The sequence below is a fragment of the Dioscorea cayenensis genome, chromosome 2 (genome assembly GCF_009730915.1).
Source record: "Dioscorea cayenensis subsp. rotundata cultivar TDr96_F1 chromosome 2, TDr96_F1_v2_PseudoChromosome.rev07_lg8_w22 25.fasta, whole genome shotgun sequence".
In the NCBI taxonomy this organism is placed as follows: Eukaryota; Viridiplantae; Streptophyta; class Magnoliopsida; order Dioscoreales; family Dioscoreaceae; genus Dioscorea; species Dioscorea cayenensis.
This window is the reverse complement of record NC_052472.1, coordinates 555,306-578,810: the sequence shown is the minus strand read 5'-3', so window position 1 is coordinate 578,810 and position 23,505 is coordinate 555,306. Positions and strand designations below refer to the sequence as shown.

The 23,505-nt window shown below is 37.2% G+C and overlaps 4 protein-coding genes across 4 annotated transcripts; 3 read left to right on the top strand and 1 right to left on the bottom strand.

Annotated features, from left to right (window-relative positions):
* The first annotated feature begins 8,042 nt into the window (after window positions 1-8,042).
* Window positions 8,043-9,938, top strand: LOC120271685 (lecithin-cholesterol acyltransferase-like 1). Its single transcript, XM_039278367.1, has 2 exons — window positions 8,043-8,504; window positions 8,972-9,938. Exons 1-2 carry the CDS (start codon window positions 8,119-8,121, stop codon window positions 9,885-9,887), a joined length of 1,302 nt encoding a protein of 433 aa, XP_039134301.1. The 5' UTR covers window positions 8,043-8,118; the 3' UTR covers window positions 9,888-9,938.
* A 3,774-nt stretch (window positions 9,939-13,712) lies between these two features.
* LOC120279126 (proline-rich receptor-like protein kinase PERK8) lies at window positions 13,713-14,207 on the top strand. The gene has a single exon (XM_039285997.1). It carries the CDS (start codon window positions 13,713-13,715, stop codon window positions 14,205-14,207), a length of 495 nt encoding a protein of 164 aa, XP_039141931.1.
* A 642-nt stretch (window positions 14,208-14,849) lies between these two features.
* Window positions 14,850-18,410, bottom strand: LOC120269161 (GTP-binding protein At2g22870). Its single transcript, XM_039276485.1, has 4 exons — window positions 17,961-18,410; window positions 17,801-17,870; window positions 15,490-15,652; window positions 14,850-15,391 (listed from the first exon to the last, which is right to left on the bottom strand). Exons 1-4 carry the CDS (start codon window positions 18,391-18,393, stop codon window positions 15,182-15,184), a joined length of 876 nt encoding a protein of 291 aa, XP_039132419.1. The 5' UTR covers window positions 18,394-18,410; the 3' UTR covers window positions 14,850-15,181.
* A 364-nt stretch (window positions 18,411-18,774) lies between these two features.
* LOC120277304 lies at window positions 18,775-22,627 on the top strand. Its single transcript, XM_039284096.1, has 4 exons — window positions 18,775-18,914; window positions 18,946-19,441; window positions 21,067-21,254; window positions 21,830-22,627. Exons 1-4 carry the CDS (start codon window positions 18,858-18,860, stop codon window positions 22,301-22,303), a joined length of 1,215 nt encoding a protein of 404 aa, XP_039140030.1. The 5' UTR covers window positions 18,775-18,857; the 3' UTR covers window positions 22,304-22,627.
* The last annotated feature ends 878 nt before the right edge of the window (window positions 22,628-23,505 follow it).

Here is a 23,505-nt window from a genome sequence, read left to right as displayed (position 1 = left end):
ATTTTCGCTCAATCCAAATGTTCCACAAGATTGCACGGGAGATAAGGTCCCAGAGGATACGGTGCTCGGAGGTGAGAGTTGGTAGCCAAGTGTTCCATAGTAGAGTAATTGATTGAGGTGAAGAATTTAAATCTAAAGCCTGGGAATAAAATGCCCAAATACGCTTAGAATAATCACAGTTGAGAAAAGAGGTGATTCAGGCTTTCAGAGGCATTATGACAGAGGACACAGGTATCTGAGGAATTTAGAGTATTGCACCCTTTCTTAGAAAGATTTGTGAGAGTAAGAATTTTGTCTTCCCCAGCAAGCCAACAAAAGAGGGTAATTTTTCTAGGACAACGAATTTTCCGTAAGAGAGAGTGAAGCTAGTCAGCGAGCCACCATCAATAAGAAATTTGTAAAAAAAGATTTGACTGTGAAATTTCCATTTTTTTCTAGAGCCCGTGTAGGAGTGTCGTCCCCGATTAGGGGAGCAATCGTGATAATTTCGTAAGAGGAGATAACATGTCGCGTGAGATCAAGGGAAATAACATCTCGTGGATTATTTAGATGTTGAGAAAAATCGCCTAATGGTTATCCCGGGAAAAGTACATTGCGAGAAGAGAGTTGGCCAGATATCTTTAAGAACAAGCCCAACGTGCCAACGATCAAAACAAAGGGATGTGGTAGAGCCACTTCTGATAGTTTTGTTTAGGAAAGAGCGGAAGGATAATAAAGTGGAGGTCACTCCGGCCCAAAAAAAAGATTTATTTCTAGGAGGAGTGTGGTGTAACAAGCCGTTTGCAACGTTGAAGGAGTAGTTAGATTGAATGATTTTAGCCCACCCACAGTTAGGGTTGCAAGATAATTTCCACCACCACTTCCCAAGTAAAGCTTTATTAAATTCCTGAAGGTTGAGAATTCCCCAGCCTCCCATGTCGCGAGGTCTATTGATCCTATTCCAGGCGATCAGCCTGATTCCTTTAGGGCCAAGAACAGGGCCCTTCCAAAGGAAATCTCTTCGGATTTGATCAATATCTTTGATCACCCAAATAGGGAGCTTAAAGACAGACATCCAGTAAACTGGAATGGTGGAAAGAACAGAGTTCACAAGGGTTAGCCGTCCACCCAGAGATAAGTAATTTGCTTTCCAAGAAGTGAGTTTGGAGCGGACCATGCCAGTGAGTTTTGCCCAGTCAATACGCCTTGGTCTTCGACCAGAAAGAGGAATCCCTAAATAAGTAATTGGTAGACAATTTTTGGAGCAGTTTAGGATTCTGGCAGAAGAGTGGTGTGGTTGGAATCCGTAGTTTGTAGAGTACAAGCAACTTTTGGAGTAATTTATGGATAAGCCAGAAGAACCCTCAAAAAGATAAAGAATTAATTTAATGATAAGAAGATCTTCTTGACCTCCAGCAGAGAAGATTAAGAGGTCATCAGCATATTGAAAGTGGCAAAAGTTAACCGATTGATTCAAAGGTACACCCACAAGCACTTTAGATCGTAGTGCATGAAAGAACATTGCGCTCAGGGCATCAGCAGCGAGGGAAAAAAGTAAAGGGGAAAGTGGATCACCTTGCCTCAAACCTCTTTTGCATCTGACATAACCTTGAGTGGTACCATTAATGAGGAACTGAATCTTGGCAGTGCTAAGGATAGTATGAATCCAAGAGATCCATTTAGGCCCAAATCCTCTAACCGCAAGAATATCGAGGAGAAAGTTCCAGTCAAGGGAGTCAAAGGCTTTAGCAAAATCCACTTTGAAGGCATATCCAAGGATTTTCCGTTTCTGTAAATTAAAGATAGCTTCTTGGGCTCCAACAATGTTTTCCGCGATACATCTTCCTTTAATAAAGCCAGATTGAGAATCGTCCACTAGGTTACTAATAACTGTGCTAAGCCGATTAGCAAGAATCTTAGAAATAATTTTACAGGTAGAGTTGATAAGACTGATGGGTCTAAAATCAGCAACATTTCCTGGCACGTTATTTTTTTGCGATAAGAGCGATATTGATCCAGTTAATGCGCTCAAGGTTGATAGAGCCCTCAAAAAAGTCTTCGCATAATTTAACAATAGAATCCTGAAGGATGGTCCAGTGTTTTTGGAAAAAGAGGATAGGGAATCCATCCGGGCCAGGAGCTTTGTCAGGGTTGAGATCGAAAACAGCTTGTTTAATTTCAACAAGAGTGAAAGGTGAATCAAGATGGGAAAGGTCAACTCTTTCTTTATAGTCAAAAAGGAATTGCCAGTCGAGGAGGAATCTGTTTGGATAGGGTGAGCCAAAGAGAGAATGGTAATGATCAGTGAAGATCCTACCAATTTGCTCATTGCCAGCAATCCAATGATCATTATGAAAGATGCGAGGTATAAGGTTTAGATTTCTCCTGCCATTTGCAACATGATGAAAAAATTTAGTATTAGAATCCCCTTCTTTAAGCCAAGTAATTCTAGAACGTTGCTTCCAATAGATTTCCTCCTGATTTAAGATAGCGTAGAGCTCAGATCGGATTTGGGAGAGACGAGAGGATTCGTCCTCAGTGAGGGGTCTACTTTCACCAATGACATCAATGGCATTAAGTTCAGAGAGGAGACTGGATTTGAGAAGTTTGGATGCTCCAAAGGTGTTCTTGGACCAAAAGCGAAGTTTGGATTTCAGGTAAGCAAGTTTTTTGGAGAAAATGAAGGCACCACAGCCAACATGATTAGATTCCGTCCACCAATCTTGTATAAGGGAGACAAGTTGGGGGTCGCTGTACCAAAATTTCTCAAACTTAAAAGATCGGGGTCGCGAAGAATGATCTCCAAAATCAAGGCAAATGGGAGAATGGTCCGAGCCAAACTGGGAGGACAAATTGAGTGGATCCGGGAAATAAAGAGATCCGGGTTGTGGGAATAAAGGAAACGGTCAAGGCGAACCCAAATTGGATTAGATTGATCTGTTGGTCCAAGTAAATCTTCTCCCACTAATAGGGGATCAATTAGGTCAAGTTCACTTAGAAGGTTTTGAGATGAAGAAATATCTCTTGGATTAAATAAACCATTATTTTTGTCTTCGAAGGAAAACACAGTGTTGAAGTCTCCACAGATAACCCAAGGGATGGAGATGAGGTTTCTTAAATGTCTAAGTTCGTTCCAAAAATCAAGTCTAATGGAACGAGTATTTGGGCCAGATACACTAGTGCAAGCCCAAAAATAGAATTGTTAAATCGATTTAAAAATTTAATGGAGATGGAAAAGGATCCCAGATGAATTAAAGTACCAAGGAATTGAGAACTATCCCAAGCGAGGATAATGCCTCCTGCAGTACCTTGAGCCGGTAAAAAAATTCGAAAAGAATCAAATCGCTTTGCCTCCAATTAATCTCCAGTAAGAACGATGGAGCTCTTGAAGTTTAGATTCTTGAAGGCAAATAATGTCTACATGGGAATTCAAAATAACATCTTTGACAAGGTGGCATTTAGAAGGTCTACCAAGACCTCTAACATTCCAACTTAAAATTTTCATGAGAAACAATTATGGTCTAATAATTAGATCTCGAGGGAGATCCATGGGATTGAGGAGCATTGGAAGCTCTTTTCTCGCTCAAGAGAGCGAATTTTTATCTAGGCATTTAGATTTATGAGTAGGTGATCCTAGGAATTTAATGGCACAAGAATAATCAGATTTAAGTAATTGAGCATCACCCAAGAAGAAAAATACTGAATTAGAGGGATTAGGCGTACCTTCTCTAGGATCCTCAGGTATTTTTTTTCTTGGAGGAGCGTGAGGGAGAGGAACAAATCCAGACTTCTTCATTCCATCGTCCCGATGGTTTTTTAGGCCTATCGCTTCTTCTAATTTGTTTAATATCAGGGGGAAGTTGTTTAGGAATACTTTCCAAAGAACTTGTATCTTCGAGCACCGCTGTGTACTGTAGATGAGTCCGGAATAGCATCGTTCATCTGGACATCTCCTTCAATTGCGGGAGGTGGATCATGTTCAAGAAGATTGAGACTATCTTCCTCAAAATAGGGATTGTCATCTGCCAATTCGTTCTCTAGGAAATCCTCCTCTTCACCCCAGTCTAGGAGTTCTTCATCCGAGTGATCATCTAAAGGAGTGTTCTGGGGCGAAGGATCAAGAGAGTAGAATTTTTCAGAGTTAATACTAGGTATCAAGGTCCACCCTCCATGAATGAAAATCCAGCTGTATCCATCTGGAATTGAGATTGTCGGGGGGAGAGGTTTGAGATGTGAAGGCAAGATCCCCTGATTAGTAGATGCAAGTGGTGCATCTAAGGGAGGGTGATCAATTTCAGAATTTGATGATGGAGGATGATCATCACGAGGCAAGAGAGCCTTGTCATGAGTTGAAATAGATAAATCAGGATGATGCTTATCTTGAGGCATTAAATTAACATTAGAAGGAGGATCAGGAGTGTGCTTATCTCGATGCAGATCATCCTTGAGAGAAGAGGGATTTGGAATAATTGCCGAATTCTTATCACGATGCACAAGATCATGTGCTAAGGTGGATGATGAGCAGTGTTTATCTCGGTGCATATTATCAGTGCAAGTGATAGTAAAAGTGTTAGAGTGTTGATTACGAGGGGAGGAATTAACAACAGCGGTGTTATCACGAGGCAATGACTGAGCATCTGAGATTTTGCAGGAATCCAGGGAGTTATTATCTCGATGCAGAAGGGACGCATGCATGGTGCCAAAGATGATAGCAGAATCCTTATCACGAGGCAGAGAAACGGCTGAGGAGAGTCCAGCCACAACGTCGCCACTGCATGGCAACAATTTGTCTCCAACCTCGGAACTCTCACGAGGGGACAGCGGGGCCACGGAAATTCCGGCCATCGGGGCCACGGAATTCCCGGTCCGCAGGGCCACGGAATTTCCGGCGATCAGTCGTTCATCGGAAGGAGGAGGGGGAGCATCTCCCTGAAGTCCGATGGCCGTGGATCTCGTCGAATGGCCGAGACCGGAGCTACGCTCAACAGTCTCGCCGGTAGAAGCATCGACGGGAACAATGGGGGCTTTGCCCTTATCAGTTTTAGGAATATAATGAGCGTTGCGGGAAGGCGGAGCTGAGGGGTTCTGCGAAGGGAGATGAGCCGCCGGACCTTGCACCACCTTGGAACGAAGGACGTGGACTCCATCATCTTCCAGTTTAACGATGAAGCTTCTAACGCCGACATCCACAGTGATCTCCAGCGGAAAATTGATCGATGGTTTGAGCCTAACCAAAGTACGAAGGTGCTCAAGAGTGATATGTTCTTTCTTTTGAACAAAGATCAAGTCCCCGATCGGTCGAAGAACGTCCACTATAGAATCCCAATTCCAGCAATGAAGTGGGAGATTGGAGATTCTAATCCAGTTATAGTTGCCGGCGGCGATCGCATGAGAGCCAAACTCAGCAGTCCAGTGAGAAAGACTGATACGGCAAGGACCAAGGTTGGAGTTCAGTGAAAGTGGGCTTCTCTTCACAGCCATGGCAGCATCCCTAGCCGTAGTCATAGTGAGGACAAAATCATTGTTAAAAGGAGTTATATGCTCACAAAAATCAGGATTCAAGCAGTGTGGAAGCGAGTCATGGAGAGATCGGACGCTTGCATTGCCTGAAAGAACTCTGATGATAATCATTTTTTTGAGGTCTTCCTTTGATTTAAGAATAGCTTCAGTAATAGGCAAGGACACACGGAGAGAAGCAGGGCGTGGTTTGATAGGAACGTGAAGGAGAGGCTTGAGCTCAGAAGAGTTTCCCGGGGAGTAGTGTTTAGATCGAACTCTGGCCTTCTTAGCGTCAGAACGAGGAGGAGGAGTGCGAAGTGGGCAGCGAATGGCGAAATGTCCCACACCAGAGCAGCGTTTACAGGTAAGTTGATGTCTACATTCATCAGCTTTATGTCCAGATCGCAGGCAATTCTTGCAAAGATCGCCAGAATCCGGTGAGCGACGGCGCTTCAAGGGAGCAGGGGTGCGGGAGGGAATGTCTCAGAAGGTGGTGCGCGGGCTACGTCAGCGTATGAAGTTCCCTCCCTCACAGGGGAGTCTTTAGAAGAATGGCGATCAGGTGGGATCTGAGGTTGAGAACCAGACGAGCTTGGCTGAGAGGCGAAAGGCCGAAAGTTTCTGCGAGATCTGCTGTGAAACCCTCCACGAGCACCGCCGCGAGGGTGTCGATAGCCACCAGAACCATCAACGGAACTAGCGAAACCATCACGGGAACTTCCAAGAAATCGCATCCTGAACGTGGTTACTGTTCAACGATCATCACGGGAACTACCTTGCTGAACTATTGCAGTAATCCTTCATTAATAATATATATATATATTTCATATTATAAAAATGGTTTAATATTAACATGGAAATATTTTAATGACATGGTAGCTGGCATGTATGTGATATTGTCTCGTGCATGATGGCACGTCATCAAACTGGAATTTTTTTATAAATTTTTTCATGTAACTAGTGTGATATAACTTGCCACCGCATGTTGTTCTTAAAAATGAAATTTTAATTATCTATTTATAAACATTTAAAAATAACAACCGATACTTGATGTAGTAAAATGTTATAATCATAATGAGTGAACAAACTCCGGATCAAATCCCGAGGTAAGTAATACTATTATAATATTATACATACCCTGAAGAATATCATATAAATAAATATTATTTCCCTCCCCTCCAGTGTTACATGGCAATGAAATTTATTAACTCAATTAGGACTCTAATTAGCTCATGTGATGTCTCGCCAAGGTAATAAATCCCTAGAAGATCAATAAACCATTATAATTAGTGCACATTCTATCTACTTGTCTCTTACACCCTTTTGTGAGACGACATTTGTCGCCTATTTATATATAATTTTAATTAATTTTTTTCAAGCTCCTTTTTCTTTCAATTTTGAATCAAGGGTACCAATTAAATGTGTTACTCCAATCCCTTTTTTATTATTTAAAAAAAAATCAAAATTAGCATTCTTTAGAAGTAACTCTTCAATTAATTATATTAATTTTTTAAAAAAAATAGGATAAACCCACATTCATTCTTTGGAAAAAAGAATAGACACAACAACATACACTAAAAAAACAATCTACCAATAATTATTACAAAAAAATGGTAATTAAAAAAAAACCTACAAGGTAAAAACTAATGCAATATTTTGTGTTGAAGGTATTTAGTTTTATCTATAAATGAAGTTACTTTACTTTAACAAATCCTTTGTTTGTTTGGGTGTATTTACAAACCCTAGTGTATCTGAGTTTACACTACAGTCCTCATTTGGGTGTATTTCATTTTACGCCCAAATCAGGCATAAAATCAAATTCATGAAAATCAACTCACGAGTGCCTTTTAGTTTCTCAAGAGGTTTGTTGTTGTCCTCCGCTCACATTGTGAGATTTCCCTTGGATGCTCTGCCCTTGCCATCAAGAATTGTTACACTTGTAGATTTTGCATGAGAGCATCATCGCCATCCTCTGTTTGCATCATTAATTAGATTTCCATAGGAGAACATCATCTCATTTTGTGATATTATCGGAAAAACCTTGCAAGAAAGCATCTTCATCATCCTTTATTAAGTTCTAGCAATTGGATCCACTTTCCTCGTGATTTTCTTTAGATTTGTTGGTTCTTACTCTAATTTTCCTAGATCTAATTATATTTGCATTGATTTTATGCATTCTTCTCTGCAGATTTCAGCAGTGAATTAGATCTTCACTAAACTTTGAAATTTTCCTTCATATTTGTTATTTTCTAGCTTAAGAAAACTATATATATTAATTTTTAGATATCCACACTTAGATTTTTTAAATCCAGCCCTTTTTCTGTTTATTAATATATTTTTCTTCTAAATTCAATTTTTTGGTACATATTTTTAGAAAGCATGTATATATATATATATATATGACAAATAGTGGATTATTTATTTATTTATTTTATTATTATTATTATTATTTAGGCAAACTCACATGTGCTCTGCATGTTGGGAAAACAACAAAAACACTGTCACCCTGTTTTTTCACTGTCTGATTAAAGCCCAATGCTTCATCCATGCATTCCTTCTCCAACTGCTACACTCCACTGCTACACTCACTTCTCCATAAACTACTCATCTTCATCATTGCAGAGAAACAGAGGAACAACAATGAGCTCATGGAGCTTCTTCCTACTTCTATTCCTTCTCCAACTTCCCCATCTCTTCTCCAAACAGTCTCTTCCTCTTCTTCTTCACCCATTGATCATAATCCCAGGGCAAGGAGGAAACCAACTTGAAGCCAGGCTGAACAATAAGCAATACAAGCCATTGAAACAAGAGTGTGGAGGAGCTATGAGTGAAGATGGAAACTGGTTCAGGCTCTGGAAGGACTGTTCCATCCTTGAGAACCCTCTCACTCTTCCCTGTTTTGCTGATCAAATGCAGCTTCACTATGACCCTCTTCTTGATGACTATAGTAACACTCCTGGAGTTGAGACCAGAGTCCCCCTCTTTGGCTCCACTCATGGCTTCCTCTACAAAGACCCTGATCTCTTGTATGACCACACACACACTCTCTCTCTCTCTCTCTTCTCCCCTGCATGTTTCTTGTTTTATTCTTTAACCATTTTTCATCTTCTTTGTCAATGTTATTTTGAAATTTAGGACATTAGGATTGAGATTCTTTAGCCTTGAAGATAAGATTTTACTCATTGTTCTTTGTAATTGTAGTGAGACTTGGTGGTACTCTTTTACTATGCCTTTTAAAGATTTCTAATGTTCTTAGTGAATTTCATTCTGCTTTAAAAACTAAGGCATTAGACTTGGATTCTGTAGATTTAGCCAGAAAATTTATTATGATTGCCTATGATCATGTGAATTGTGTCTCATAAGCTTATTATTCTCTTTGTTTTGTTCATGCAATGCTGGCAATTTGCTATTCCAGTTGAAAATTAAGAGATTCATGTTTTGATATCAATATATTATATACATTGTCAAAAGATCAGTTTGTGGGAGATTGCAGGAATCAATCTTCATATATGTCAATTCTAATAAATCGACTGAAGCAAATAGGATACGAAGAAGGCGAAAACATGTTTGGTGCACCATATGACTTCCGATATGGCCTCGCCGGAGCTGGCCATCCATCCAAAGTAGGTTCTGAGTTCCTCCAAAGCCTGAAAGAACTAATTGAGAATGCTAGCAAATTAAACAACAACAATCCAGTGATTCTCCTCACTCACAGCCTCGGTGGTCTCTTCGCACTCCAACTACTCCACCGCAACTCTCCGTCTTGGTCTCGCACTTTCATCAAACACTTTATCGCACTCTCAGCACCTTGGGGTGGCACAGTTCTTGAAATGCTCATCTTTGCTTCAGGGGACTCAATGGGTTATTCAAACATCAATCCACTGATGCTAAGAAAAGAAATGTGGAGCCTTGAAACCAATCTATGGCTCTTGCCTAACCCAAGAACTTTTAAAGACAAGCCAATTGTTGTGTCCAAAACTAATGTGAAAAATTTTTCTGCAGCAGAAATGTCTGAGTTTCTGAATTACATTGGATGCAGTCATTGTGTTCATCCTTATGAATCGAGGATAATGCCGATGATTGAAAGGCTCGAACCGCCTGCCGGAGTACCGATGACTGTAATGACCGGGCACGGGATCAAAACTGCTGAGACTCTGATTTATGGTGATGGAGATTTTGATGTGCAACCTGAGATTGTTTATGGAGATGGTGATGGGCTTGTGAATTTGATTAGTCTTTTGGCACCAGAGAATGAGTGGAATGGTTTGAAGGAATTGGAGTTGTTGAAGGTGATTAAACTTCCAAATGTATCACATGAAGGCATTCTTAAAGATGATGCAGCTCTTACAGAAGTTTTGAGAGAAATTCATCAAGTTAACTCTTTTGTTGTTAGTAGTTCTTCTGCATAATTGATGGAGTTTCTGATGTTGTTGATTTCCTGAATTATTGGCAAATGTTTAACAAGCAGGTAATTATTTATTTGCGCAATGTGTTATTAAGTTATAATTTATTTATTTATTACTGTTATAAAATTAAAGTGGATAAATCACAACTTTATTAAAAGAAAGAAATATAACCAAAGTTTAGGGCCCTCAATGTAAATGTGAGATCTAATAAAAATATAAATGTGAGATCTAATAAAAATATAAATTAGAAGACCTGAGTGTTATGACTCATGGAGATATGATAACGAGAGATGATCCCGAGGCAGAAGGATATGTTACGACTCATTGAGATATGATTAGGAGAGCTAATCACGAGGCAGAAAGGGATATAAAAAAAAAAAAGATCATAAAGGTCAGTGATCATAGAAGAAGGAAGAGAGCTCTTAAGTCTGACTGGTTTCTCGGGCGATCTTCTCCGGTGATCTTAGCATGAGGGAAGTTATTCCCATTATTTTACTATATTTTTAATTCAGTTTAATTGGGTCTATAGCTCTGAGAGCTTGTTAATTTCAGTTGGTGATTTCCTGTTGTTTGGTTAATGTTTGTTTGATTTACTGAATGATCTGAACCATCTGATGATAAATTGAGACTTATGAGCTTGATTGCTTATTCTACATTGATATAATTTGGCTGGAGAAGTGGTTATGGAATTGATTTGATTGTTCAATTGAATTGGAAATTCTGTGAATCAGTAAATCATGACCATGAGGTACTAGAGACATCCAGAAAATAATCACCAAATAGTGAGTTATTCAATGAGAGTAGGGACATTTATGAAACAATCACTAGTGTTGTGTTTTTGTCAAAATCAATGACTGTGAATCTAGAAAATAAAGACCTAATTTAATTGTTGAGACAAAGTTTTCTAACAAATTCATTTTTTGTACAAGTCTGTAATTCAAGATGTTGTTAATTTTTTCAAAAATACAACACCAAATTTGTTGGAATATTTGATGGGAAGTTATAATTTATCTACAAAACATAAATTCTTAATAAATTTCTTTCCAATTAACTATTTTTTTAATAAATAAATAGTGGTAAGAGTTTGAGAGTTTTTGTCAAATTTATTTTTAACTATTTAGACTCTAATCTCTTGGACAAAGAATCAATTATCTTCCAGAGAAGACGTGGAATTAGACAAAAATGGAAGCTTTTTTTTTTTTTTTTCTTAATTTGGGATGTGTTTGATGAGCATGAAATCAATTATTGAATTTATATTCACATTTATAGGAAAAAAAAATATGTATGATATTGATTGTTGATAAATGTCAAAGTTTGATTGTTCAGTCTATGGTCAGTATTGTCATCCATAGAATTATTTAATCCTCTACTCAAATGCATGTCTTATCACTATGACTAGCATGTTTAATCATCCGTTTTGTACATTGATTTCTTTGTCTATATATATGTATGTACATATTTTGAATTAGAGGAGTACATAGAAAATTATTATTATTAATTTGATAAAAGTGGATAAAACTAAGTTGTTGATAAAGCACGTATATAAAGTGATAAACTAAAGCTAGAGAGGCATTAAGAAATACAAATTACAAATCATAAGCATAAAGTTATAATAAAACAAATTGGCACCAAAAGACCCCTTGCATGCAGTGAGGTCCCGCATATATAATACAATACAAAATAATTGGTTGAATTATAGCAATAATACTTGTACTATTTTATGGTTGATGTTAATGAACAACATAAAATTTTTATTAAGTTTTGTTAAGATCATATATGTTGATGGTAATCTTAATAATTTTTTATTTTATTTTAACCAAGGATAGTTTTGTCTTTTGGTTGTGTTAGAACTTGACAAAATTTTTATACCATAATCTTCGGGTATAAAAAATTTATAAAATTATGTTGTACTTAATTACTTTTTCATACTATACGCTTATTTTATTTGTAAAACGCGTGACAAAAACTTTTATAATGTGTTGTATTTCAAATTATCACGTATTAAGCGAACCCTAAAAAAATAAAAAATAAAAGTCAGAATAAACTTATGAAAAACATAGTTATGAAGCTTTCATTGGCATGATCATATCCATTAGTAAATTTGTTTTATGCTCTTAAATTAATAAAATCTTGGTCAAAAAAATCAACGTATCTAGATGAATTTGCGGTGATAAATACAAAATATATCATATATATATTTATTATTTTGTTGAAAGTCAGTTTTAGATCTTTAGATGAGGACATTAATCACACTTATTAATATGAAGATTAGGTTATCTATCTAGCAATCAATCACATGCTTTTATTCATTAGAATAATTTGAGTTCTTGTTCTAATCACTGCCTAAAAACATGGAAGTCACATATTATTTAATTGGTGCTTTGAAGGAACCTTCTAAATATTTTTATTTTATTGGCTGCTTTTTTATTCCAAACTTTGTCATAAAAAAAACTTAAAATACTTTGTAACAGATTGTTTTTAATTTATTTTATTTGGAAATATTTAGAGAAATTTTTTATATTTTAATTTGAAGTACATTATATGTAAGTAAATGACTTCTTTGACCATCTCCTTTATGTATAAAATCTTCTTTACATTTTATTCCCTCAATTCTCAAATACTAATTGTTTTGAGAAGAAAAAAATTTCAAATTAGTTGTTGTTTTATAATATCAAAATAATATTTATTTGTTTTTTTTTTCCAATTTTATCCTTTTTAATTTTTTAAGTTATATAAATGATAAAAGAGGTATGATTCCAAGAAAGGGGTAGTGTAGTTATTTGGTTCATTTTTATTCTAAATTTTTTTTAAAAATAATATTATCTTAAATTCTTATGCAAGATATTATTCGACTTATATTTCAAAATAAAAGGAGTACAACATTAGCATTATATATATATAATCATGTTTTTTTCATAAAAATAGATGTTATATATTTAATCATGTTTTTTTCATAAAAATAGATGCTAGGAGAAAAGGGGATTTCATAAAATAAATTTTTTATTTAAATAGACTATAACCCCAGCGAAAAACATTAGATTACTCAATTAATGACACAAAATAAAAACTTTCAAATGTTTACAAAATACTGTTTTTTTAAAAATAAAAGATAGAAAAATTTTTTAAAAAAACCTTATTTATTTTTTTTACTTTATAAAATATATTTGATAATTTTATTTTGTTTGACCTATCTATTTTATAGAAGTCAAGTTTCTAAATCATTTAACAACTCTACAAGAGAGGGTAAATCTTTCCTCAGCATGTGTTTTTTTCTATTAAAAGTTAAAACCATTTATTTAAATGACTCAAGCTTTTATCATTTGGACTATTCCGGATAATTATATATAAAAAAATTAGATAAAATATTAAAGATGTACAAACAACCTCTTGCCTTATGATACATGATTATATACATAACATGTTAGTTTCAAAACTAACTCGAAATAAACCTCCAAAACAGTATAAACAACCTCTTGCCTTATGATACATGATTATCATCATCATATATATATATATATATATAAGGTATAAAGGTTAATTGTTATAATCCCAAACTCAAACACCTCAAAAATTAGAGGGAAAGTTCGTGTTGTTACTAACAACCAATGAGAAAGCAAGTCTGCTCCACGTCAACACAGCCCACTAAATTTGACCCAAAAGTGCCACGTGTTACCATCTTAGCCGCCAAGTTGACTTACAATACTTCTATAAAACCCCCCCACAAACGATTTCAAAAAAGAGAAAAACTAAAGAAAATATAACAAAAGACTAGTAGTAGTAAGTTAGTAACACAACAACAACAACAACAACAACACAAGCTTGCAAACAATGGACAAGTCTTTCACAACTCCTCCACTATTCCAACTAACAACACCACCACCACCAACTCAAGCGGCGGCGCCACCGCCGGCGTACTCACTGGCGGCAATACACACAGTCAGGAAGCCACCTTCAAAGCCATGGAGACGACCGGAGCCAGCACCGGCAAGAGTTTATCGTGTGGAGCCAAGAGGTTTCAGGCAACTTGTTCAAAGACTCACTGGAGCAACATCATCAGCACCACAAGCTCCGGCCAGACCTCTGAAAGAGACGGCGGCACCACCGCCTGCTTTGCCTTTGGTTCCTCGTTCACTTACACCGGAATTCAATGATGTTGGTTGTTTTCAAGAGTTGAAGACTTCGGCGGTGAACGGTGGTGGTGGTCCGGTGGGGTTCTTATCGCCGACGTTTTATTCAGGGTGGTGTTTGTCTCCTCTTTTCAGCCCTGGAACTGTTGCTGCTCTTGATCATAGCAGCACCAGCAGCAGCACTCATGTTCTTTAATTTAATTAATTAGCTTTAATTTGCTGCTAGCTTTTTAATTAATTAAGATATCATATATATATATCATTTTCAGGGTTGTTTTTAATTTTTTTGTTCTTTGTATCATTATATGTTTGATTCTTTATAGCAGAAATAAAATTACTTATCATGGATTTAATCCTATCCATGAGTAGTTTTAATTATCTCATATATATGGATCAAGTTAGTATATATATATATATATATCAATAGCTTTTAATCTTGTTATTTCTTGGTGTGTTTTAAGTTTTAACCTCAAAGAAGAAACACAAAGGGATTATCCATTTTATGTTTACTGTAATTCATACATAAACAATACTAGTGTATATGACAAAGATTGAAGCCATAGAGTGCTTGTAAATAATTGTTAAGTAAACTGTATGGTTGTTAAGTGGATTTTTTAGTTATGCATTTTAATGTAGAGATTCAGTAGTTAGTAGTTAATCTCTACGTGAGTTAATACCTCGAACACGCCTATAAAAAGACATGCGTGCGTGAGTTAATAAGCGCTCAATTTTTTTTTTTTTTTTAAAATCAATAAGATGCTATTCTCAAATATTGATAAGATGGAGCTTAAATCACAATTAATATTCATGAAAAGGCAGATACACAGAAGCCCTTATATAAAATCTCAACCGTAGAATTTTATACATCCATCAGATATAAAGAGAGTACAATAGAACTATTTTCAGATATCTTACAAAAAAACAAGATTAATAAATAAATAAATAAATCTTCTGGTTGTAACTTCTAAATGTAGCTAGAGCCTACCAGTATAAATGATGTACCAGAAGTTGATTGAATGTGATAGCAAACAAGTGGATCATACATTGACAAAGTCTGTGTTTTGAAGGTCAATGATGCATGGATATGATCATGAAGCATGCCGACAACTTGTGTTGATTATCTTTTAGCACAATCGTAGAGCACACGGAGATATTTTTCGAGTTTGAATGCTAGTTGTCCCAGTAGTTTCTTAGCTGAGACATGTGGAGGAGGAGCTCGGCGCGGCCCATGCCTGTGACACTGCTTGTCATGATCCACGGCGGAGGTTCCTGGTAGTGCTTCCTGATCAACGCCTGGAATTGCTCAATGTTCTCAGCAGGACGAGTCTTTTTACCGCCTTTTGTTTTATCGCATTTTGTAAAAACAAATGTCATTCCAATCTGTAGTTTTTACATTGATCGTTAGAGAAATTGAAGGGCAATACGGAAATATAGAACAAACTTATGAGAATAGAAATAGGAAACAAAGAAAGTCATACATTGTTTCTGCCCAGCCAATTCGCGCAATCAAGGTCAATCTGTTGAGGCGGACTACTCGCATCGACGAGTAATAGGACGCCAACCAACGTGCCCCGGTTCAGAAAGTAACCTTTAGTGAATGATGACCAATCCATCCGGGCTGATTCAGGAGCATTTGCAAAACTACAAGCAACAATCACTATTGAACTTAAAATAGAATGAAGGATATATCATCAAGCAATCAAAATAACTAATAGGTCAAAAAATTTTGATGAAGTCATCAAACATCAAACATCAAGCAAAAAAAAACCAAAAAAGGGAAGAAGAAGAAGAAGAAGAAAGTCTTCAATATAATCTGGCATATATTGATCACACTTGAAAGGATTAAAAAAAGAGGCACACAATACACGGAAAAAGACCAATTAGCTAGAATAGATATTCATATTTGTACTTTGAAGCAATGGTTTAAAACTTGATTAACACCGCACCATACTAAAGTAAAGACTAGAAAACAGATGAACAACGAACCAATGAGGTCAAAGTCATAGATTTAAAGTCAGAATCTTCACAAGGATTATCACTCCATTGAATATTTGAAGGGCGGCAATTTCTACACACCTAAGCAGATCCAAAGGCTGCTTGGAGAGAAGTTAGATTTGACCTCCCCATGAACGGGATTGGACAAACAAACCATAACATCAAGAGTAAACATAAATGTAACATATCCTTCAGAAGAAATCATTATATGGATTTCTCAAATGGTCAAGAAGGTTGATGTAGCTAAAGGCCTCCAAGTCAATGGTCTCATAGCAAAGAAAGTCCAATGTTACAATCGAGCAGTACAGTGTATGCTCTTGAAAATGGAAAGTGATCACAACAGAGGAAAATTTCATGAACTATTTGATCACTTTAAAAGGATGAGTTGTCTTCAAGACCCATTACCAAATGAACATCGGGTTTAGTCCCCTAGACATATGAAAAGAATCACTTTGATGACTAGGTGAAGCTGCCATTTCCATTAAATTACTATTAAACTGTTGGAATTAAATCTCTATTACCATGCAAATAAATCAATAAAACTTCAAGTAAAAATAGTAACGAAAGTTAGAATAATCCCGCTTTGGATTATGTGTGCAATGGCATTGCCCTAACACTGAGTTGACCCCCTTGGTGCAGGGAGAACGGCCTCACTCCAATGCTAAAATACACTAACTCATGGCCAAAAAAGATACTCTCCGCCTAGCATGTTCGGCGAAGAGACGCTTGCAAGTGCCACCAGGCCCACCACCAAGTTCAAGTTTTTTTTTCATTGATCTAAAAGGGAAAACACATGAACAGGAAGAGGTAAAGAACGTGATGAAGTGATCGAGAATTGCAAGATGGAAAATAGGAAGTAACAGAGGAAGAAATGATTTCGTGGTAAAGCTAGGTTTCTCATGGTGATTTTTATAAGGAAATCTAACGGAAAAAAAACCCATTCACAAGATCAACGGTAAAAAAATAAATCCGTTGGGAGAAGATCGAACGGGCAAAAAATACACCACTCACATGTCCTAGGTTTGGGTGTATTTAGTTTGGGCTTTTGGGTTGGGCCATATCCAACATAAACAAACACTAGAATTAGGTTATGCTAGAAGATAGTGCACAATAACATTTTGATCAAAACCTAAGACTGAACATGTTAAAATGAAGAAACACAAGAAATCAAAAAACATTTACATTCACAGATAAAAAGATCATCACATCACACTGATTACTTCCTATTTGAAGTTCCACTTACAATAAAATATTCAGGTTAGCAGCCTGGTTTAGGTTGCTGCTTGAAAAATATCTCATATACACCTAAGAAATAAGTGATCAAAAACTCATGGCTTGACTATCATGAAACTCTGGTTGATTACAAAGCATAAATACTTATGAAATAGAAAAAAACCATGACTTTATTATCATGAAGAAGTCCATCCCAGTGGAACAAAATACTTCATGAAATGGAAAAAAATCATGACTATACTATCATGAAGAAGTCCATCCCACTGGAACTAAATACTTCATGAAATGGGAAAAAAATCATGACTTTATTATCATGAAGAAGTTCATCCCACTGGAACTAAATACTTCATGAAATGGAAAAAAATCATGACCTTATTATCATGAAGAAGTCCATCCTAGTGGAACAAAATACTTCATGAAATGGAAAAAAATCATGACTTTACTATCATGAAGAAGTCCATCCCACTGGAACTAACCCTCCTACACCATTCAATAGAAAAATGTCCCTTTGAAGCAAACTAACAAACAGAGAGCGCGCAAGTGAAAAAACAAGAGTCTCACCCATATCCTGGCAAATCCACAAGGTACCAGCTCTTATTCACTAAGAAATGATTAATGAGCTGAGTCTTTCCTGCAAGGAATCAATCAAACAATTAAATCCACCAAATAGAAACCATTCCATATGAAAACCAACAAAAGAGGAAAGCAATGAAGGACACACCTGGTGTCTTGGAGGTGAGAGCAACGTCCTTTTTACGGACGAGAGCGTTAATGAGAGAAGACTTTCCGACATTGGAGCGGCCGAGGATGGCGAACTCAGGGCGGTGGTCTTTGGGGCAGTCCCGGGCGCGGGCGCTGCTCTTGACGAACTCGACCTGCTTGATCTGCGAGTGTCCAGCGTAGGGCCCGATGACGATGTTAGACCCTGGGAGCACCATGGAAGGGGTGACCTCCGCACGATCGATGCCCGGTGGCACGAACAGCGCCGTGCGCACGAGATCGTCCGACACTGGCGGGGGCGGGGTGGCGGAAAGGGATAGGGGCCGGCGACGGGAGGAGGATGCGGCGGCGAGCGGAGGAGGAGAACGGGGCTTGGTGGAGGAGAAGGGGATGGAGAGAAGGTGGGGGTTCGAGAGGCGCGCGCGGAGAAGCATAGCTTCGAGCTTTGGAGTGTTTGAGAACGGGTTGGTGACATCGAAGCTTTTGTGGATGAACAAGCGGATCCGGGTTAACGGGTTAGGAACCCGTTTAAAGTTTTACATTTTACAAGGTGTATATTTGCAAAATCAAAGAAAGGTGACAGTAAATTCAGAGTTTTCAAGGGGTGTAACTTATAAAATTCTTTCACAATATAATTATGGTGTCCTTTGTGTTCTGTAGCTAAATAGCCTAAATTTGTCATCTTAGGAAGCCATTCAAACTTTATAATATATATATATTGTCCTTTGGGGGTGATTTTGATAAATAAATGATCATGAGGGGGCTACAATAAATATAAAAAAAGATAGGGGTTAGTTTGAAAAAAAACCAGTTCCTGAAGAGCAATTCTTCTTTGCTTCTTCGTTTGAAGCCCCAACATCGACGTTTTTCTCCATCGAGGACGAAGAACTACAGCGCGATGTCATGGTTCTCAAGGTCCTTCGCGAGCTCTCTCATGGCTTCTGACGATGATGAAGCCGAAGCTGAACCCTAAGAATGCCCATCAGAGCACCAGTCAAACCCTAGATGATGATCGGGGACCCGTGGATCCTGGATCCCCCACTCGTGGCGTTAAGGATGATTTCTCGGAGCTCACCAAGACCATTAGCCGCCAGTTCTGGGGTGTTGCCTCGTTCTTGGCTCCTCCCCCGTCTACGTCGAACCCCCGCCCAGATCCGGCCGAGCATGTTGAATCGGAGCCCTTGGAGGCAGTGGAATCGCCGCGGATTGCTGGGATCCGGAGTGATTTCGCAGAGATTGGTGGGAGGTTTCGGAGCGGGATCTCCAAGCTGTCCAGCAACAAGACGGTCACTGAGATCTCTAAGATCGCGTCAACGTTCCTCCCGTTCGGTGCGGAAGAGGAGGAGGATGAGGAAGGGGAGGATGATGGTGGCGGTGCCATTGGGGTCACTGACGAAGTCCTGGTGTTCGCGAGGAATATATCAATGCATCCAGAGACGTGGCTGGATTTTCCATTGTTTGTCTATGATGAAGAATCCGATGGTTTGCTGCTTCTTATCCCCCTTTTTATTTGTTTTGTTTAATTGTTTTCATTGAATGGATCTGATTTAGGTTTCCATTGAATTGCTTTTTAGGGAAACTGATATAACTCTTAATTATGTCTTTGTTATCCCTTGTGGCCGAAGTGAACTGTGGTTACATGTTGACTTTAGTTTTCAAATTCGTATTTTTTGGTGGTTTTTGCTGAAATCTTTATCCCAGTGCAGTAGATTTAATTCTTCTTTTAGGAGCTCCCTTTTTAAGGTCAGCTTTGATGCTCTTGATTTAATTCTGTTATTACTATATATATATATAATGCAGTTGTTATGTTTTTGGTTATAATGTTCATCTTGAAAATATTTGCTAATAGACGTTTACTGAGCAAATGTGGAAACAATAGTCGGAATGCAATTTAATGGTGAATTTATGGATAGAGTTGGCGAGCCTAAAAAGTTTAGTGATCAGTGCTGTATTTTAGTGGCACATTTTAGCATGGTCTTGTTTTTAAGTCTCCTATTATTTGCCTTTGCATATCCAAAACAATTGTAATACAAGTAGAGGAATATCAACTTGAAACGTGTTTTTCTATTTGCCCTAGCCGTAGATTTTGTTAAGCAAGTTAAGCCTTGATAATTCCTCAAGTAAACCGCACTAATACATGGTAGCAACTTCAACTTTACATAGATGTTTAGCTTATCTAGAAATAATTTTCTTGAATTTGTCTTCAATCATCATACCATACATTTATTTTAATTTCTCAATCAATTTATTTTAATGAAAGCAGTTTAAATTGAAATGACAAGTTTTTGCGAGGATTTTATTGTTTTTCTTCTCCTCTGTCTACATAGGAAGTTCTCTTCAATTACTAATACAGGAACACACTTTTTGTCTTTCTGGAGTATATGCAATATTGTAAAGAAGGCTAGTCAGTGTTTATGCAGTAGAAATCATAGGGATCTAGGTAGCTATGATTTGAAAAAATAAAATAAAAATTGTTAATAATCATTATGACTTTTTTGAACAATTTTGTATAGTAATATCAATAAAAACTATCAAGCAAGCACAGAGTCTCTGTGAAACTTAAAAGTGGTCAATTATCTATACAAATATGCTTCTTTTTTTTAAAGCTTATTTAAATCTTGAAGCTTTGATCATCATCTCAAGGTTAAGGGAATATCACAAACAGAAAAATTTATCAATGTCGTAGGTCATGGAAGTGCCTATGTTTAAATTTTGTTTTTTTATACTTTCCCAAATCTTCATTCCCTCGTCATCATTCTCACCTTTCCGTCGTTTCATGCATCATCAGTTTTATTTTCTTTCCTTTTTGGGTTTTTGGTTTTTAACTATATGGCCTTTACAAGATATTCTTGGCTTGGCTTGGATTTGGATTTGGATTAGGTTCTGGTGTATAATACTTATTGGCTACCCTAAGGATATATTTTTGACAGTTTTCTATTAGATGATAAAGAGAAGACTCTGAATAACTGAAATTATTGATTAACATCGTCTTGCAAATGCTTTTACCAGTCAGTTTGTTCACTGTTTTACATTCGGAGGCATCATTAGCATGCATGCATTGTGTGTAAGGGATTTCAACTAAACTTATGTTATGATGTTTCCTCTAGATTTCAACATGTCGAATGCCCAGCAAGAGCATGCCTTGGCTGTTGAACATCTTGAACCAAGACTGGCTGCTTTGAGGATTGAGCTTTGCCCAAGTCATATGAGTGAAGGATGCTTTTGGAAGATCTATTTTGTTCTTTTGCATTCTAGACTCAACAAGCATGATGCTGAGCTTTTGTCAACACCTCAGGTGTGTGAATAGTTTTGACTTGGTTCTAGTTTTCTCTCATGATGATGCTTCTATGATGTGTTGTATACCTAAACTAAAAGGAAATGAAGATGGGTACCTTACTTTATGTTTCATGTCTTCAACCCTTCTCTTTTTGTTGGTATTCTATTGAAATTTTTTAAAATGATGAATTGACCTCTTCTTTGTGTTTAATGCTGCTTCTTTTTTTCGTTGCAAATATTGTGGTTCTTGTTTAGAATTTACTCAAAGTTAGTGATCCTATGTCATTTGTTAGTGGCCAGAGTAGACAACTTCCACGCTTTTATATTATTATATCTATTAGCATTAGCGTCATTAAGATAGATATCCTTCCATATAGGACAGGGCAGGGAAGACCTTGGTGCACCTGTAAAATTTGTCTTAAAAAGTTGGTCATGGATGTTCCAAGTCAGGGCTATATGCTACTACAGTCAGGCCTGCCCAATCTCTGAAATAACTGCTAACACAGAAGCTTTCTGTCTACTTTGCTTTACTAATAGTTTCTTTAAACAATTTGGTCATTTGTCAGTAAAATATACTGTCTGTCCCTCATGCAGATTGTCGAAGCCCGAGCGAAGTGGTTGCAAGAATTGCAAAATCTGGCAAAGCCAGAATCAGCTCGATTGAAGGAAGATTTACTTTCTAGGGAAGAGATTGTTGTCACGATTTCACCTAAGGAGCAAGCAAACATTCTGAACAACGAAGAACCTCAGTCTTCCAAAATTGGAAAAGTCATAAGCATACCAATAACTGACATTGAGACTGAAAAACACCCTGTTGAGATCACTGAGATAGAAGTTGTTGACAAGTCTGTAATTGAAGTTGAACCACCAACCCAGCTTAAGCATAAAGATCATGCTGGCACTACATCAGAGATCACCATTCAAAAGTTTGATGAAGATGTTGATGAATGGCTGGAAGAAGACACCGAGGACATGGGAACCTCAATTGCCCCTACTATTCCCATAGGAAATGAAGAAGATGTATCATTTAGTGATCTTGAGGATGTTGATGACCCGAAAGCACCTTGATGCTGCCAACTAGCTTAATCAATTTGTTTTACTGTCGGTATTAAGATAAGTGACCATTGTGCCGTAGATGATGAACGAAAAATCTGAGAGGCGGCAGGCCTTAAGTAATCTGCAGAAGGGGTTTGATGAGGAGCTGATGTCCAGAAGTTTCGCACTATTTGTTTGAATTTCTGATGCTGTAATGCCATGTCAATGTCCTGAATAAGTTCTGTTTACAAAAACTTATGATCATGGTCTCTGTATATATAAGGCCGTCGTGTCGTTGATGTGCTCTTGCTGTTAAACTTTTACTTTTCCAAAGTAACGGATTCATTCTTAGTACAATCTTGTTCTTCTCTTTGATTCTCATTTAAATGAATATCATTGCAAGCATAAGGTATCTACAAAGTGAGGTGGGTGAAATTGAGTTACAGTGTTTGAGTTCTTTTCTTTCTTTTGAAAGTGTGGTTCTATGAAACTCATTTAGGGTTTTGTACCATCAAATTAAGCTGAAAATTCAGGTATGAAATAAAATATATGCAAGTGATTGATCTTGAATTTTGCCGATGTAGGTCTGATCGATGCACTTTTAATGCTAAAACACGGGATTAGGACAAAAGCCGAAATCTCAAAATTGATCATGAATGGTTTTAGACCTCCTAATCCCAAATAATGGATAGTTTTCACAAAATCCTACCAACCAAACACAACACTACCTGAAAGGGATGAATAATAACATATCAACAAATCAAGTGGGTGGGTAATTAAGGATGATATCAGCAAATAATAATGTGATTAATCCTTAATCATAATAGTTAAACACTCTAATTCATAAGCTTCATGACATCACAATCATAATGCACTCCCATTTGCATAAAAGATCTATATGAAATATCAGAGACCAAATATAATAATACTCATTACTTAGACATTAAAGATTCATTAAGTGGTGTTTAGACTGCTCCCACTATTAACCACATCCCTGATTAAAAACCTTCTCTTGTTCTCAATGTATCAAGTGCTGTCTTTTTCACAAACACTTGGAATGGTTTCCAATCAAGACTCTAAAAGTGTGTTTTTATGCACATGAAGTGCTTGTTTGTTTTCTTTCCTTTTTCTAGTGACTGGTTGGTTGGCCTCAACTCACCCTCCAATCCTTTCTTATTATTCCTCCCTAAATTAATAATTTGAAACTTTTGTAAAATTTCCACATAAATTATATG

Excerpts from the sequence above, each read along its gene's own strand:
- LOC120279126 (XM_039285997.1), top strand. The coding sequence starts at position 13,713 with ATGGACAAGTCTTTCACAACTCCTCCACTATTCCAACTAACAACACCA.
- LOC120269161 (XM_039276485.1), bottom strand. The coding sequence starts at position 18,393 with ATGCTTCTCCGCGCGCGCCTCTCGAACCCCCACCTTCTCTCCATCCCC. Across the intron at positions 15,653-17,800 it reads GTGGATTTGCCAGGATATGG|TTTTGCAAATGCTCCTGAAT; the intron begins GTGAGACTCTTG and ends TGTTGCTTGTAG. Across the intron at positions 15,392-15,489 it reads ATTGGCTGGGCAGAAACAAT|ATTGGAATGACATTTGTTTT; the intron begins GTATGACTTTCT and ends TAAAAACTACAG.
- LOC120277304 (XM_039284096.1), top strand. The coding sequence starts at position 18,858 with ATGTCATGGTTCTCAAGGTCCTTCGCGAGCTCTCTCATGGCTTCTGAC. Across the intron at positions 19,442-21,066 it reads CTATGATGAAGAATCCGATG|ATTTCAACATGTCGAATGCC; the intron begins GTTTGCTGCTTC and ends TGTTTCCTCTAG. Across the intron at positions 21,255-21,829 it reads AGCTTTTGTCAACACCTCAG|ATTGTCGAAGCCCGAGCGAA; the intron begins GTGTGTGAATAG and ends TCCCTCATGCAG.
- LOC120271685 (XM_039278367.1), top strand. The coding sequence starts at position 8,119 with ATGAGCTCATGGAGCTTCTTCCTACTTCTATTCCTTCTCCAACTTCCC. Across the intron at positions 8,505-8,971 it reads TACAAAGACCCTGATCTCTT|GAATCAATCTTCATATATGT; the intron begins GTATGACCACAC and ends GGGAGATTGCAG.